At 38.7% G+C, this 17,280-nt stretch overlaps 1 protein-coding gene across 3 annotated transcripts; it reads right to left on the bottom strand.

Moving 5' to 3' along the window:
• Positions 1 to 516: 516 nt before the first annotated feature.
• Positions 517 to 17,106, bottom strand: rlbp1b (retinaldehyde binding protein 1b). Of its 3 annotated transcripts, XM_039809837.1 has the most exons (9): positions 16,977 to 17,034; positions 7,792 to 7,858; positions 6,469 to 6,511; positions 5,269 to 5,397; positions 4,422 to 4,626; positions 3,130 to 3,308; positions 2,506 to 2,664; positions 2,118 to 2,228; positions 517 to 1,547 (listed from the first exon to the last, which is right to left on the bottom strand). In XM_039809837.1, exons 1-9 carry the CDS (start codon positions 17,017 to 17,019, stop codon positions 1,419 to 1,421), a joined length of 1,065 nt encoding a protein of 354 aa, XP_039665771.1. In that variant the 5' UTR covers positions 17,020 to 17,034; the 3' UTR covers positions 517 to 1,418. The 3 variants fall into 3 exon arrangements, with proteins under 3 accessions (XP_039665771.1, XP_039665772.1, XP_039665774.1); XM_039809838.1 differs by lacking the exons at positions 517 to 1,547; positions 2,118 to 2,228; positions 2,506 to 2,664; ... (3 more) ...; positions 6,469 to 6,511; positions 7,792 to 7,858 and adding exons at positions 12,397 to 13,435; positions 13,773 to 13,973; positions 14,887 to 15,553 and having other exon boundaries at positions 16,977 to 17,106; XM_039809840.1 differs by lacking the exons at positions 517 to 1,547; positions 2,118 to 2,228; positions 2,506 to 2,664; ... (3 more) ...; positions 6,469 to 6,511; positions 7,792 to 7,858 and adding exons at positions 12,397 to 13,435; positions 13,773 to 13,973; positions 14,887 to 15,553 and having other exon boundaries at positions 16,936 to 17,044.
• Between the last annotated feature and the right edge of the window lie 174 nt (positions 17,107 to 17,280).

The raw sequence follows: 17,280 nt of genomic DNA, 5'->3' as shown, positions 1-17,280 counted from the left end.
AGCTTATTAATCAACATTTTAACCATCAGAATTAATACAACTTTAATTCTCTATCTGTGATTTAAAAGTTGAAGTCAACAGCACCATTATTGTGTATGTATGTGCAATATGTCCTAATTGTTTGATATGGACTTTTTTTTGCCTGCACTATTGTTCTTTATGTATCAGCATATGGGTGTAACATTTATAATCTAATCTTAATGTGTTTTGTACTGATATGGTGCACAGTCATGACTGATTAGTCATATTTTAACTCACTCATTAATAAATATTTTCACATAAATTTTGTTTTGTCTGTTTATTGCAACTGGCTCTGGGTTTTTATAGCCATGCTGTCATCATGGAAATGCCAGTCCACCACTTTGGACTGAACTATTTCAACTATCAGATGGATTGCCATCAAGTTTTGTACAGTCATTCATCGACCACAGAGATGATTTTTCCTCTAGCGCCATCATCAGGTCAAAATGTACATGTTCTAAATACTATACTGCAAATTGATGCAAAGACTACAACTTATATTTATATACAGTTTATTGTACATGTATTGACATTATTATTGGTGCACCAGGTAGCACAATGGGTAAAACGTCATAATGTTCAAATTGAAGAAACAGCAATCTCAAAAACACATGAGAGACAGGCACTTGTTCGAATATCAGCCTTGTACTTCTAGGAGAGACAGGGAGGGGGGGCCACAGGGTAGAAACTCAGAAAGCTGGAGCCTGCCAGTGTTCAAACTAGCTGTGTGGGTGAACATGTGAGCATGAAAACCTTTCCTTGTCGGCGACAATCACTAAAGATTGTGAATTTGGTCTTTTTAGAGCTTCTTTGAATCCGCCAACAAGGAAGCATGAAAACAGCACGAGCCCAAACCTGCTTTACTGTTATGTTGCAAAAAATTCAATAAAGCCACGTACATTTTTATTGTGATGAATTGTCTATTTCAAGCTTTAAGTCTTTAAACTAAGAAGGTTGATTTTCACAAGATGCTATTTTGAAGTGAAGTCAATGGTTGCCTAAAAGGTCGAAAATCTTAAATCTTAATACATATGCATTGTTAAATAATCTGTCAGTCTGTATTTAATGATCTAAAACTTGAAAATCTATATAATATGTAGAGATCTGGCTTTGGTCACGAGTGCTAAAAAAGAGGAACCAAATGGTTTATACAGGGAGGGCTATAATGACTGAGGGTGAGTGGTTTTGACGGCCTTGTTCCTGTTAAGACTGTGCTTCATCAGGAACCCTGGAAAACAACATCACTTGAACTTCTCACACACTTTTTTGCCTTTCATTCATAATGTTTTTTTTCCCACAACCACACAGTTAGATTTGGCCTTTGAGTCTCCACAGTCTGTGGGGTTTGTAATATATAATGGCTCTTCGCCTGGTTGGAGCAAATGGAGGGAGGAGGTTTAGTCGAACAGCTTGGCTGCTGTGGCATTGCCGTCGTACTTGGAACCTTTCCCATCGAACTCAGAGGGAAGGATGTCAGCGTCAAACTCCTTGTAGTAGTTTTCCAGCTCATCTCCGTGGACAAACACCTAGAGCAAAGACATTAGCTGTTAGAGGCGTTTGAGACTGTAGGTATTTATAGCACCTGACTGTCCAACATGTAAACAAGTGGAAATTTTATTTGAGCACCCTGTACCCGAGTACTATAATATCACTGCATAAAGTTAATTGTAAAGTGGCTTTTTGGAGTATTATGGGTATTTGGAGTGTTATTGCCGGCCTTAATCCAGCTCCACCAAAAAAAAGCACTGTTACATGAAATATTTTTGAACGAACATGTTAGCACTATTACATGAAATATTTTAAACCAACATGTTATTCAAATGAAATACAAACATAAATCTTCAAACTGGATTAAATCTGCATGTTACAAAATCTAAAGGCTGAATCAAGATAATTAATGCTGACAATTGTGTACTTTTAAATCTGGTACCATGTTATTTCTTTACACGGTGTGATAAAAAAAAAAAAAAAAGTTAAAATGCCTTGGAGCTTAATGTAATGACATGTCACCCAATATTTTACATGCAGCTTCTCGATAAAATGATTAAAGCCCATGGTGCTGTCTCACTTTCAGTCATTATATTTGTCTGACTCACTCTCTCTAGCAGCTTGCCCTTCATGAGTGGTTTGACCACATTGTAGGTGGTGGTGAAGTACCAGGGCTGGTGGATGAAGTGCACAGCTTTGAAACGGGCAGGGAATGAATCCTGGCAGAAAAACAAACAAAAAAAAAGTCAGATTGTTTGGTGATATAACGCTCAATAAAACCTGGCTCAAGGTGTTAGGAGAGGGAAGACTTTTCCCAAATCTAAAAGCATCTAATTCTCTTACCTGCAAACCAATCTAGTTCTACTAGTAATCTAGTATCTAGCCCTGTAGCATTTACACTCTTTAAAAGTTAGGGTATAAAATTTCTCTGAAACTTAAACGCAAACTTGGCTTTTCATCTGCAGTTTTTATTTCTACAATATCCTTCTCTCCCACCTGCAACATGTCCACCATCTTCTTGAGCTCGGTGGGTTTGATTCCTGACGCCTGCTGCATGGTGAAGCCCTTAAAGTTCTCAATGATGCAGAACCCGTTGATCTGAGTCTCCTCGTTCTCCAGCAGCTTCTCCAGGATCACGCAGTAGGCACGCAGGATCTAAACACACACACACACACACACACACACACACACACACACACGTTTATTTATTTGTAGTCACATTTGTACTCTGTTCATGTTTGAGCAAAATGGGATGATATGAAGAAAATTATGAAGAGATCCTGTGGTGGAATGTAACTAAGTTTACTCAAGTACTGTATTTAAGTACAATTTCGAGGTACTTATACTTTACTTGAGTATTTCTTCTACTTTAAATTTTTACTGCACTACATTTTGGAAGCCAATATTGTGCTATTAGTAGTTTTGCTTATTTAAAGCCAATGAACTTGCACTTAGGCTACTACTTGTTGTCTGTAGTTCGGACACTTCAAGGTTGAAAGCACTTAATTGGAAGTCGCTTTGGATAAAAGCGTCAGCTAAATGACATGTAACGTAATGTAACGAATACGCACTTCTAGGTGCATTGTGGGATATGCGGTCACCCAGAAACCACCCACTTACCTCATCAAACGTGATCTCCTCGTAGTCCCAGTTCTCAATGTTGAACAGCAGAACCACGCGGCCGTATTTGTCTCTGCTGGGCAGGATGCCGGGGTAGCCGGCCTCGATGGTGCTGCGTACGGCCTCTGGGGTCAGATTCTCAAACAGCTCGGGGTAATCCTTCCTGAAACGCACGTAGCCTGGGTGGAAACACAGGGGTAGATTCCAGGGTCACACCAGGCTGTAAATTTGGCTTTTTTTTTTTGGTAAGTATCGATTGGTCATAACAATTATGGAATCATAGTTTTTAATTTGAATTGTTCAATAACACTTAATAATATTATTATTAATAATTTCAAAGTCAAATGTTTGTGTTTTTTTATATTCATGAAAAGTTAGGTTAGTGTAACATGATGATCTAAATGCTGTTTGAAAATGACCCATGTGTGGTGGAAATATGAATCACTGTAATGTTTTAGCATAAAAATATTTTGTCAGTGCAAAATATATATTCATATTCAGGTATTTGCCCTCATTATGTCATTTGAAGCCTGTTTCTGATAATATTTTTTGGAAATTAGTTATTATTAGAGAACTCTGGAGCAGTGTCTCAGTCTGTCCATCGTTATATTATATTCAAAAAGGTCACTCCTATCCAGAGGTAAGTGTTTGTAACATTAACTCAAGTACTGTTTCCTAAGTACATTTATTAGGTACTTGTACTTTACTTGATTATTTCGATTTTATGTTACTTTATACTTCTACGACACTACATTTTAGAAGCCAATATTGTACTTTTACTCCACTACTTTACCTGACAAAACTAGTTACTTTGCAAATTCAGGTTAATACAAAATATAAATCAACTAATAAATTATGATATATTATTAGTGATTAAGCTGCCCAGCAGTGAATAAAGTCGAAGGAATGAGCTCCACCGTTATCAGCTGCAACATTAAAGTGATGTACACATTAATGCATCAATCATTTTAATCCAGTATTATAAAGAATATGATTCTGAAATGGGCCATTCTGCATAATGAGTACTTTTACTCTTCGCACTTTACGTATGTTTTGATGCTTATACTTTTGTACTTTTACTTAAGTAAGATTTTGAATGCAGGAGTTTTACTTGTAACAGAGTATTTTGAGACTGTGGTATTAAGTTCTTCCACCACTGCTCATATCATACAGATTGGCATTGCATTATTGCTTTCTTTTATGATGGGTCCATGTCATACAATTATGTTATCTGGTGGGAAAAATGCTGTCAGTATATTCATGTCTGCCACTTCAAACTGTTTCCAACGTACCCTTCATTAGGTCAAAGGCTCTGGGCACGTCGTACTTCCTGGCCCGGATGAAGCGGACCAGCAAACTGTCTGGTTTCTCTCCAAACGTGTCGTGCACCCCCTTGGCCAGGTCGTCACCTGCATCTGCCTTCTCCTTAATCATTTCTCGCAGCTCCTTCACTGCCGCCACCCGCTTCTCATCTGTCTCGTTCAGCTCGTCCTTGGCCTGGAGGGGGAGCCAGACCAGACAGTTAGCTCACAGAACTGTCAAAAAGTAAATGATAAATGTTTACTAATGTTGCAAGTGACTGACTGTATTTTAAGAATTTGCAGGCAGGGAGAGCTGCTATGCACAGAGGAGTACAATGCTATCTACTCAATTTGGTTTCATCTGTCTCTCTAAGTGCCCTGATATTCAGTCCAACCTTGCCTTCATGTTAGCCATTCCGTCAGTGAAGAACTCAAGTTTGACTTACTTTCCTAGTTGGGAGCAGCAGCTGATATGATGCATGCAATGCTAGCCAGCCGTTTACCCTCCGAGTCTGCTATTTCTTATGTTTTTAGTGCTTTCTTTCAAAGAAGAGTAACATGAGGTAAAGTATTACAGGTGGGTTTGGACGGAAGCAAAACCGTTACATAACAGGAACAAAAGCTGTAGCTAGTGAACACAAGTGTCAGCATAGCCCGGCTCTCTTCTGATACTGCATCATGAACTCATCTCTCTCTTAAAAAAAAATAAAAAATGAGCTTAGCTTAATTTCATATATTGTGTAATACATCATGAGTGATAAATTGTAGAACAGTGATTAAAATGTAGTACATGAATTATGTTTTGTGTCCTTGGTAATGTGAGGACAGGTGTGCTTACCTTCTGCTTGGTGTGGTCCGGCAAGCTGGCGCAGGGTCCAAACACTGGCCCGTGGTCCTTGACGGTGAGACGTTCCAGCTTGGCCCTGAGAGCCTGCTCCTCCTCTGACACCATACGGTAAGTTCCACTCTGAAAAGAGAGTATTAATGCAAAAACAGACTAGGACTGCACGTCCTGGTGTACGTGTTGCTGTGACCGTCATCCTGATTAAAAGCAACCTTTCTGACCTTAATGACAGCTCTGTAGTGTTTCCCAGTACGAGCCTGCACACACTACTAACCGGGCCATGCAACTGCCACAGCTAAAGGAATATTAGCCCTTCACTTGTGTTTGAACAGTCAAAATGTCCTCATGAGTTACTTAACAGGTGCATTATCTCAGGAGCAAAAACAAAGCCTTTTAGTAAAAAGCAGTCTGCTATCTCGAGTACATTTTGCAGGTACAGTACATCTTATTCGTGCACTAGCTGATAAATCCAACAGTTAGAAGCTCTAACTTTGCCATGTTAACTGAGCTTTCGAGCTACAGGTGCTGTGTATCATCATGTTTTTGTACAAAAAGTCAGAGTTTTTAAATATTAAAAGACTGGAACACACACACGCAAACACAAGCAGCCATATAAGAGCTTGACATTCAGTAAATATCTGATTAATGAATAGAAAAGTACTACAAATCTGACCAGACATTTAATTCTGACATAATTCAATATAAGGGTGAGATTTGATATTCAGCCCTAATAGATGCAAGTTTGTTTCTACTCTGACATGTGATAATTCTCTCACAAGACTTGGTAATGCCGTGTAAGGTTTAAAAACGGTCCAACTTATCTGTGAGACAAAATGTCTGATCACCAGTGTTGCAGGAGCAACAATCAATAGGCCTCAGTGTTTTATTAATCTCCCTCACATGAGTCCAGGAAAGCCTGTAAATATCAGAGATTTGCAGCTAAGGCTACTGTAGCCGTTGACGGCATCCATAACAATGGGCTTTGGTCTTGAGAAATGTTGAGCTGCAGCTGAGTCCATGTTACAGGAACATGAATAGGTATTTGTCTTGGAGATTTATTCAATCACAGGCTTTTCCTCTTTCAACGCTCTTATTACAACTCAGAAAACCGCGTACAATATTGGCATTGATTAGTTCTCTTTAAGCAAAATCAGACCAACACAGTTTTAAATAAGTAAAAGTGCAAATACTTACAACCACAGCCATATCTTCTGCTCTTTTATGAGCTTTGTACTGTCTGGGAGAGAAAGCAAAAAACAACAATTGACACACTGTACTCCACTTTAATCCCCCTTCATCCCACCCTCTCTGCTATCACAGGGTACCTTGATTCGGATATATTTAGCACTTGCCCATCCCTGAATGATTTATCAGGAGATTTAAGGTCAACAGTCTTCTGGTTTCGTAATCAACAGGCTCCCAGTTTTTTTTGTCAAACTTTATACTCTTTAGTATAATGCCAAAAAATTCTGTATAACCATCAATGATGTGAAATTCAGTTTGTATTATTTGTAAAATCAGTAAAGTATACAACTATAAATAGTGTTCCCTTAAATCTACTATAGATTTAAAAAAAAAAAGAAGAAATTGTGTTGTAGCACACGTAGTCTCTTAATCGATTGACAGGCAATGTATGAGCAACTATTTTGAAAATAGGTTAATAATTTCTCAAGTAAAAATACAAAATACTGTACATCCTAGCTCTTTGTAGGATATGTGACAGTAAACTTAATATATTTGACTTCAAGACAGTTGCTCAAACAAAATGAGCAATTTGATGGCTTAACCTTGGGCTTTTAGCAATTCTGATGGACATATTTGAATATTTTCACGACACTAGTCTTGCATTTTATAGACCAAAATTAATAATAACCAGCAGATCAATAGATAATGAATGCCTTAATGTCAAATATATCACACTTAAAACAGAGTGAAAAACTCAATGTACATTTGTATTTGTATTTAAGTATACATTCTCAAATGTCTTGTGCATCATTTAACCCACATTTCCATGTAATCTTTGGAAACCTTGAGAATTGTTCTCATGGGTTTGATATGCAGACAAGTAGTCATGACCCTTTAAAGCACATTACTTCTCCATTTCTTTACATTGAGTACATTGTAAGTTACATTCCCACACATCGGCAGGCAGAGGTTTGGAGAATATCATAACATATCACAATATATGCCATTCAATAGACATTTAAATCCAAAGCTGCACCAGCTTTGGGATTGTTGGTTACAGTGGGAATGCAGCCAGAGTAAGTCCCATGATGCACCTACTGAGTCTTATATTAGTCTTCATCTAATTAACTCAAGTACATCAAGATACAAGAAAAAGAAAAAAAATGTCCACACTCATGCCACTTCAGAAGAGATCATCACTGCCCCTGGTCAAAATCCATTAACAACAGTTAAACTACAGAGGAACCCTGAAGAGCTGCAGAGTTTGAGAGTTGTACAACATCAGAGGAAGAAAAGATAAGTGAAGTAGCACATCCAGTAGAGGGGTCTCACCTTAGGCAGATGTGAAGTTGCTGGTGGGGAGTCGCAGGGAGTCTGTGTGGAGCGAGATGGATGGGACCTATAATTTGTAGCGTTGGGATTAGTGACGTCACACCAGATTACATCCAACTTTTTTTTCTTTTCAATCAGCATAAAAGGCACAGAGGGTGGGAGGAAGTGATGGTGAGGGTGTTTGGTCAATGGTGAAGGTGCTCCCGTGATGAAAGGCAGGGTCAGTGCACATTGTGCATGATGTAATTTTGAGTACACACTTTAGGTAAGAGGTGGTTTAAGAGGGTGGAGGGATTTGAATGCATTCCAAGGAGACTTGAGTGAAAAGTGACCATTGTGACTGCTGATTCCCTGTTGGATTCTTGCAACTCGGTGAGGGGTGGAGGCCTGTATTCAAATGGTGTGTTTTTACAGACTGATCTCATGAAGTGGCGTATGTATGACACGCCAATTCATATGCCATTTTGGCGTGTTATCAAGACGCATACTCTCTTTTTAGCGTGTTTATCAACGCCGTTTGGTCTCCATTGACTTACATTACCTTGCGATTGCGTGTAAGTATGAAAAGGGCGAAAATCTGCATAGGGAGGTTGGTCGGGGTGGTGGATGGGTCAAACACAGGACTTCCACCCAGAACCCAATCCGCGTGTCACGCTTCCTAAACCCAGCCGTAGCTTTCTTCTTTTCCTAAACCCAACCCGTCCGCTGTATACGGCGCTCAAAATGCGTACAGATAACACGAAAGTGGCGTGTATGTTTACGCGAAGTCATGATATCACGTTGGCTTTTAACATGTTAAAAGACATGATGTTGATTTGGGAGTTCAGATTGGTTCTAATGTTGTGACATTTCTAATGGGACCAGCAGCAATAGGAATGACTTCCTTTAGTTAGTCTTTCATTTATCTATTTTTTTTTCTTTTCAGAGAAAAGGCTGGGATTTATAATATAGGCTGTCTCTCTGTGACTATATTCCATATTCATCACTTAGACAACCTCAGACCCTGATTAGCAGCAAAATCTAATAAATAAATCTAATCCACCACATTTCATGGTAATCTGCCAACACATTATATACAATACATACCGGTACATGTAATGGGCAACGCATAGACTCTATCAGCTAATGGTGAAGGTTCTAAGTTTTAGTTGAGAGTGAGAACAGGTTTTGTGGAGTTGTGTGTATTTTGGTCTGGTCTGTCATCAGATTTGGTGAATATGCTCTCATTTTTGCAAAATGAACAACGCATGCATTTGCTTAGTTTTATATTAGTGTAAAATACATATCTTAAGATTTTTGCACTGTTGGATGGACAAACAAGACAATTTAAAGATGTCAAATTGAAAAGTTTCCCCCTTTTTTTTAACATTTCATAAACTAAGCAATCAATCAAAATAATTAGTAGGAGGGCTGGGCGATATGGCCAAAATCTTCCATCCCAATATAGGTCATCATTTCATATCTCTGTGACAATATATGTATAGATATCACGATATAGCATGTTTTCTGGTAATTTAATATAGTCTATTAATATAGTATATAGTCTATAGGAAATAACCACATGGTAAAGCCTATTTATGTATACTCTGTCAATGAAATATTTCACAAATGAATTGTTTATTTTGAGTAGTTTTCTCATTTTATTAAGAACTTTAATTCAAAATAAACATAACGTGCAAGGATCATAGCGTTGTCCAAATGACGTAAATATTGCTTTACGTAGTTCAGTTGTTGGTTTTTCGACATTGCGGTACAAACGATATAGAAAAATATATATATGATTGACATGGATTGACATGAGGCCCAGCTCTAATTGGTAGACTAATCTAAACATTTAAATAATCATAGTTGCAACCCTACACAGCTACAAGGGAAATATAATTAAAATCAAGAAAAACACAACAGTAAGAGGGGAAAAAGCAACCCAAAAGAGAAAAAACTGCTATTTGGCAGTTCACTGAATATGCCCCACAGCACAAAAAATGTTTTATAAAAAGGTCTCAGTTCTAGAACAGTTCTATATTCTGGATGATTCACAAATCGCAAAGCTCAGATCTTTGCTTTAAAACTTGTAATGCATCATTCTGACCGAGAAAGCTTCATAAAATGTTCTTAACATCTCTTCTATTTTCATAAACCGGAAATATCCACACACACACACACACACACGGCTTTGGATTTAGACTAGGTGAATTCATATCAGCAAACACAGACCCTAAACTATCCACAGTTCCCTTTGATCAGATTAGTTCTTACATACACAATATATCAGCATTAGGAGCTGAGAGTAATGTAAAGGTTTATATAATGTGATCAATTCTGAGCACTTCCATCTAATCGGACAAGTGAACTCAGTCTGAGGTTGAGTAAAATCATCTCTAGATTTAATTCATCTTAAGTAATTGAGCAACAGAGGTGTGCATGAAAACAAATTGACAAAGAGCTACTGGAGAGGAAGTACAACCAGATACTGTAATCGTAGAAGTTGAAGTGTTTTTTGCTTTAAAGCTGCTATTGACTGAAAATTATGATTTTTATTAAAAGACTGCATGCCCCTTAATGGGTTAAGAAAAGTTTACAGCATTTGATTAGAAACATTTTTAAAATCAATGGAAACATCATTAGTGGCTTGAATCAAATCAAACATATGTGGCCCATTTATTTCCGGCTGTTTAATCTGTAACAGACCAAAACCATAAACACCTCTGTGCATTCATTTATAGCATAATCCTCAACATATCCTGAGTTGGACTCATGATGTTCAGGTGCCACACATTTTGTGGGGTGCAAACATTTTTTCCTCATTAGATCCCATTCAAAGTTATTTCTAGAGAGGACAATTTGTTTAAGCCGGCACAAGGAAAACCCACACACACCTCCCTTAAGTCTTGCAGTTCATCTAAGATGATGTTGCATCAGTGGCTGTATGTTTGAAATTTTTTAATTTGCTTTTGGGTTTGTTCACTGTATTTTAAACACCCAAAACAATTAATCAAAAGCGATAGCCGAAGGGTTTGGAGATTGCATTTCGGCCAAGGTCTTTTGCTCTCCACAAAACAAAACTGTTAACCAGCATGCATTAGACAATACTGCTTGGATTTCAAACTAAAACTAGAACAATTCCAATAACCAAATCTTGTCCCGTTGCCTGCATGTACAGATTCTGCATTGATATGCAGATATCTGTTTAGGCCATAAATGCTGTTTTTTTTGGTGGGTTCTTTAATTTTTCTTTGCAACAAAGGTCCCCAGCTGGACCTGAATTGGGGTCTTATATCCTTTGCCCTGAATGTGACACCTGTCCAGGCAGGTTTCTGTACACTCGACAGTCTATGGACACACCGATACAGCCTGTTGTTCTTTTGTGTGGTTGATGTTTGGAAGTTTCTCTGAGCCCTGGTAATGCTAACGTCACAAACACACGTTTTCCTTCTGATGTAACGATGAAAAAGCAGGCAGCGACTAGTAATCTGCTAAATCAGACCTGATCTTGCTCAATAAAGAGATTTGGGGAACAAAAGTAGATGGATAGAGAAAAACAATGCTACTTTCTGTTCTCTCCCTACGGCCTGAGCTGTGGGGCCAAGTTCAGGCTTTAAATGTGAATGTGAGCTATTTAGAGATCCATGGAGCATAACAAAATGTACAGCTCCACCTGCTGCTCGCGATGTTTTTATATTTAGTGTTAGTGTAATTATATACAATATATCATAATCTAGTGTAACGCTCAAATCTTTAGACCTTTACAAACTTTTAGGCTACATCAAGCTGTGCTGCATTTCAGCTCAATGACTCGCATGGATGTTAAGTATCAGTCACTGGAAATTAACTGGGAATGCTGGAAGAGAAGCAAAAAAAGAACACTAGTTAAAAGTGCACATTTTGTTCGACTACATTTCTTCCAACTGTAGGGACATTGTTTCTAGGGTCAGCCACATTTACTGCAGTGGATTTTGTAACCTATTTGGACATTGTGCCATTAGTCGATGTCAGACTCCGTTTCCCAACACGCTTAATAGGCTGCTGCTGCTAACAATGCTGCTTTTAATGCTAATCTGGCACTGTATCAAGTAGGACAACTGTGACGCCATAGTTGTGGAGTAGAACTTTTCCTCCTCACTTAGTTATCAATAACATAATGATCCAACCCACAGACGTAGCAATTATCATTCATTTGGAGGTTTCTGTCCACCTGATGAATGGCTCTCTTTGAGCTCTTATTCATCTCCACCAACTTTGGGGGGAAATATCGTTCTCTTTAGCTGCTAAACGCGCCATTTTGTATTTATTTAATTGCCATACAGGGACAAAGACATGCTCTTCAGTCTCAGTGATTTTCCCTGTAATATCAGGTCTGTGTATCAATCAGTCTAATTACAAAAGGGTTATATTTTTTTGTACAAAAAGAATGAAGCTCAGAGTCAAGCAGAGGATGTCCTGTACTGATGAGCCTCTCAGCAGCACTGCATCCATCTGCAAACTCAAGTTAAACCTGAGCATAAGACACTTTAAAGTGACAAAAAAGGCACAGTGATAAAGAAAAAGTGTTATTAGGTTTCAGTTTTCAGTGTTGTCACATTCAGTCACTGAAAGCAAACAAAAGTGTTTCATTTGAACAGGATGCCATTTTATTAGGACATTTAAGAGCAGCTTTTGAGAGGTAAAGATACCACTATTACAATTTACAATTGTTACAATATAAAACCTTTAAGGCCACATATACATGGAGGACCACTTTAAACCTGAAAATGCAGCAGTTTAAACTAGTTTCTAAAAATGTGTTTCCTGTTTGCCTTTTAGACGGTGAAAAAACATTTTAAAAGCTGCAAGTTGAGTATGCTCAGCCGCCACATTTCCATGTTCTCATGTGAACAGACATTTCAGAAAAACAAAACAAAAAATAGTTGTTTTCCAAAATAGCAGTATCTGTGGCCTAAGACCAGTTCCATGTCCAATAATAGTTACATTTTACCTTTCAAGTAAGAGCAAATACTGTTCCAGAACTCCAAACTCTTCATATCATAAGTTAATATAACCCCCAACTTTAAGAGCACCAACATTTGTCACCCTATAAACATGATCAAGTCTGTTACAACTAACAACTCTGCAGGCAAATATCTGGTATCACAGCAAAACATATGCTGTTGGGAACTCCAATCATGTTTAAAAGTAATAAGTTAGCGTTTTAATTTCAAGCTATAAAGTTGTTTCCCCCAAAAGTTGTACAGTACATCTCATGTAAGACAATGCAGATAACCTTTTACATATTCCATCCAAAAATGACCCATTTTGAAATTACTTTTCATCCAGACCTAATTTACCATCAAGAGTTTATTAATTCACATTATTTATAGTTATCTGAATCTGCTCTGATGACCGTACATCACCATGTAATGTAAATCTGTCGAGGTATTTCCCACTACACGTCATGAATACCCTCCTCTCATTGGCTGTCAGTGATGGCATCATCTGGCCAGTACTCGTCCTGCATGTAGTGGTTTGAGGAGGCGAAGCTGGGCTCGTGTGAAGCGCCGTCTCCCCTCAGTTTGTTCTGCAGCTCCTGCTCCCACTCGCCCTCCACCAGCTTGTAGAGGTCGAGGGCGGCCAGAGCGTCCTCCACCGAGCAGTGACCCCTCCTCCCCACCTGGGTAGGTAAACACAGACCGGGTCAGCGTGCTTAACAACAACTCAAACTGCTTTTCATACTGGAAGCAGACTTCCAAAACACAGACTACACTGTGGTTATGCCGTAAAGAATATCCGCCATTATGCCGGCTTTGCTTTTTTTCTTCTTTTTTTCCTCTCCACTTAACTAAACAATGCTGGAATAATTTTGCCCCAGATTCCACCTTTAAGTATACAGTATAATATGTGAGATAATATACAGTTTTAACTGGACAGTTGTCTACAAAAACAAAACCGTAATTTTTAATTTCTAGTAAAAATAAAATCACACATTTACAGTGTCTGAAGATGCTCACCTGAATCCTCCTGTTCAGCAGCTTACTGGTCAAGATTTTGAGGGAGGGGCAGCGTTCGCGGCAGAAACCGGCCAACCGGCTGAGGTAGCGCGTCGTGCAGGTGTCCCTGACCATGTGACCTGGATGGGCAATGTCCAGCGCCTCAAAGTCATTGTAGATGGAGTGGCCGACGACCACTTTGCCCTCAAGTATACTGAGGATCTACAGGAGAGAAGCCACGCAAGTGCAGAAGAGGATACATATAAATTTACCTGGCATCAATGAGTGTCAGCTAGGTTTAAGCATGACCGTTCAAACCACCTTGACCTGTATATAATGGAGCCTTACGTTTTAAAATTTAGAGGCAGCACAGAAGTAAATATATATATTTAATATATCTTAAATATTTGCCAGACACCCCCCCCCCCAGCTGGATTTGTACTTTAATGTGTGACTCGTTTTCCTGCAGTACAGCTTCAGTTGTTCTCAGCAATTCCTAACCTATCTAGATTCTTATTTATTGAACTTCTTAATGGGGGATACATGTGCTTTTTGCATTGACAAAAAGCTGAAAATGGCTCATTAGTTTTGTGAAAAATACAACTTCTGGTTAATAACCTTTTTATTTTTAGCTCAGCATACTGTAACATTAATTCAAAAGCTACTTCTAAATGATGAAATAGCTCTGCAACATGGCTGTATATGGATTACGGTTTAATCCAAATGTTAGTCACTAAACCAACCAACTACGCCTTTACGCAACATTGGACATTAGACGTATACTCACTGCCTAAGCTGATGTATTCATTGTAAACTGAGTAAATAGAAGCACTTAGAGGGAGGAGATAATTAAAGAACCAATAGACCTTTTTCACAGCAGACATGTTGATATGTCATAGTAGGAAAAGCACAGATGTATTCAAAATCATTACTGATGGCTGCATTCCACTTAGGAGAGGTCCTGGTATTGTGCATGCTGACTCACTTAAATAGCTTACTGGTATACTTGATGGAATCGAGCCATCATTAAGGTTATCAATTTCAGATGTGCTTTTCCTACTATGACAAGTCCAAATGTCTGCTGTGAAAAAGGTCTATCGGTAGATCTCAGATCCAAAAGTGAAGCGCGCCTCACCTCCTCCCTGGCCTGAGCAAAGGGCATGGCGTTGTGCAGGTGATGCCTCCGGATGCCACTCCAGCGAGTCCTGTAATCTGTGACAGGCTGACACGGTCGGACATATTTATCATACAATACGTTGCCATGATAGTCCAGGATGCTGCAACGGGCCAGCTCGCTGCAGCTCCCGCCAGGCCCCGTCCCAACCATCTCACAGTCCAACGCCACCACTGTGGTCGAGCACAAGCTGAGGCACGGCGAGCTCCGCCCACTGACCGGAGGACTCGTCTCAGAGGAGAAACCACTGTCCACCTCCCAAATGTCTTTGAGGGCTGTGACTAAACTGTGGTGCTCAGAAGCTTTAGGCTCAAGGTGTTCAGGTTCAGATACATGAGTGCTCTTGCTTTCAGAGTCCAGAGTGTTTGTATTGTTAAATTTTGTTTTTTTGACCAGTTTATTTTTATCCAGTGGTTCATTATGGTTGTCCATGGTTTTCCTTTTCATGTTGGCAATGCTTATCTTCTGCTGGCATTTTTTCCTAGATCTCGCATTTTCCATGGCACGAAGCATCATCGATTTTTTGCACAAATATCGGTAGTTGCTGAAAAGCCCCCACGAGGCAGCTTTATTCCTTTTTGACGCCTCTGCCATCATCAACACATGAAACTGGCATTGCAGTCATTTTCTAAGGAAATAAAATAACACAAAACATCCTGATTATTAACAGGAAAGAAATTCAGTAGGTGATCAGTACTATTCAGGATTCTCTTTTAAATCTGCCCATTTGCTCTGATAAAAGGTAGCATTGTACCTTTTGTTACTGGGCCTGTGGCTTAACCTTGGTTCTCAAGTGTGTGTGTGTGTGTGTAATATATCGATATTATGATATAAGACTAGATATCGTCTTAGATTTTGCATATCGTAATATGGCATAAGTGTTGTCTTTTACTGGTTTTAAAGGCTGCATTACAGTAAAGTGATGTCAGACTGTTCTATTATTTGCCTTTACCCACTAAGTCATTATATCCACATTACTGATTTATCAAAAATCTCATTGTGTAAATATTTTGCGAAAGCACCAATAGTCAACACTACAATATCGTTGCGGTATCGATAGAGGTATTTGGTCAAAAATATCGTGCTATTTGATTTTCTCCATATCGCCCAGCCCTAGTGTGTGTGGCATACAAAAAAGTGCATTGCCTATAAGACAGACTGAACAGACTGACACTGACATTAAGAAAAATAAATAAATATGTTTTGTAACTCCTTTACGTTACAGTCCACAAAGATTTGGCAGACTTGACCATGCAGAAATATCACTGACTTTAAGGGGTAGGTGATTGACAGCAACACATTAAAACACGCCAATTCTGAAGAAACAAACTGTGGGACTCTTGTTTGCTTGATAAATTTGCCAGTCAAATTAGCTAATTAAAAGTTATCTAAGAAAATTAACTATGAGAGTGCGAGAACTGTCAAAGGGTCATTATTCCTGGATATATACATACGTGACGACAAATTGTTTTACAGACAGTGCCACCACCAAACAACATTCGAAATTTCGGCAGTTTAATGCCTCGCTCGTAAAGCCTGACTGAAAATGGGTTTAATCATTGCTAGACTAAACCAGCATAGTGTGAATCTAGTATAACGTTAGCTGTATGTACTATCCACCAAATTGTCGTTTTACAGAAAACGTGTCTCCCCAAGCAGGCCTTGATGGACAGTAACTTTGCTCGAACTGTCGTTATAAAAAGCTTACGCTTATTTACAGACGTTCTTGGGGAGCTGAAATTAAACCGCATTAAACCCTTAAAGGGTTCACAAACTGCAATTCCCTGATATTTCTACGGAGTTCAGCGTTCAGTTCGCTAGCTAGCTAAGTTATGGATACCCGACTTAACGTTAGCTAATGTTAGCTAAAGAAGCCACGTCAAACAAGATATTAAACATCATTCCTCGAAGAAAAACACAACGTACGACTAATGCGAAGAGAGAAACTTGTTGACAAAGAAAACACAAGAGTACATGACATTAAAACAGATTTCATTATTTCTATATTACCTTTTGATGCATTAAAATAGATCTCATTATTTCTATATTACCTTTTGAGGTAGCTAGCACGTGTGTCAGAACATGCCTGGACATATGTCCTTTGCTCTTCATCTGATTGGCTCCTTCTCTTCTTCGTTTGTTGTTTCACGGGCAGCGTTCAACTGTCAAAGATCAACAAAGTCGCCGCCTACTGGTTAAATGCGCTTTTGCCCCAAATAGTTAATTTCCACAAGTGCAACATTTTATTATTTAACAAGTTAAATATGACAATAATAATTTAAAATAATATGACAACGGACATTAAGTCACACATTAAGTCCCTGAGGCCTAGTGCGTTCATAAACACAGAAATAT

The sequence above is a fragment of the Perca fluviatilis genome, chromosome 8, assembly GCF_010015445.1.
Source record: "Perca fluviatilis chromosome 8, GENO_Pfluv_1.0, whole genome shotgun sequence".
NCBI classification, from domain to species: Eukaryota; Metazoa; Chordata; class Actinopteri; order Perciformes; family Percidae; genus Perca; species Perca fluviatilis.
Note: the sequence above shows the minus strand (reverse complement) of the source record. Positions and strands in the feature narration are given on the sequence as shown.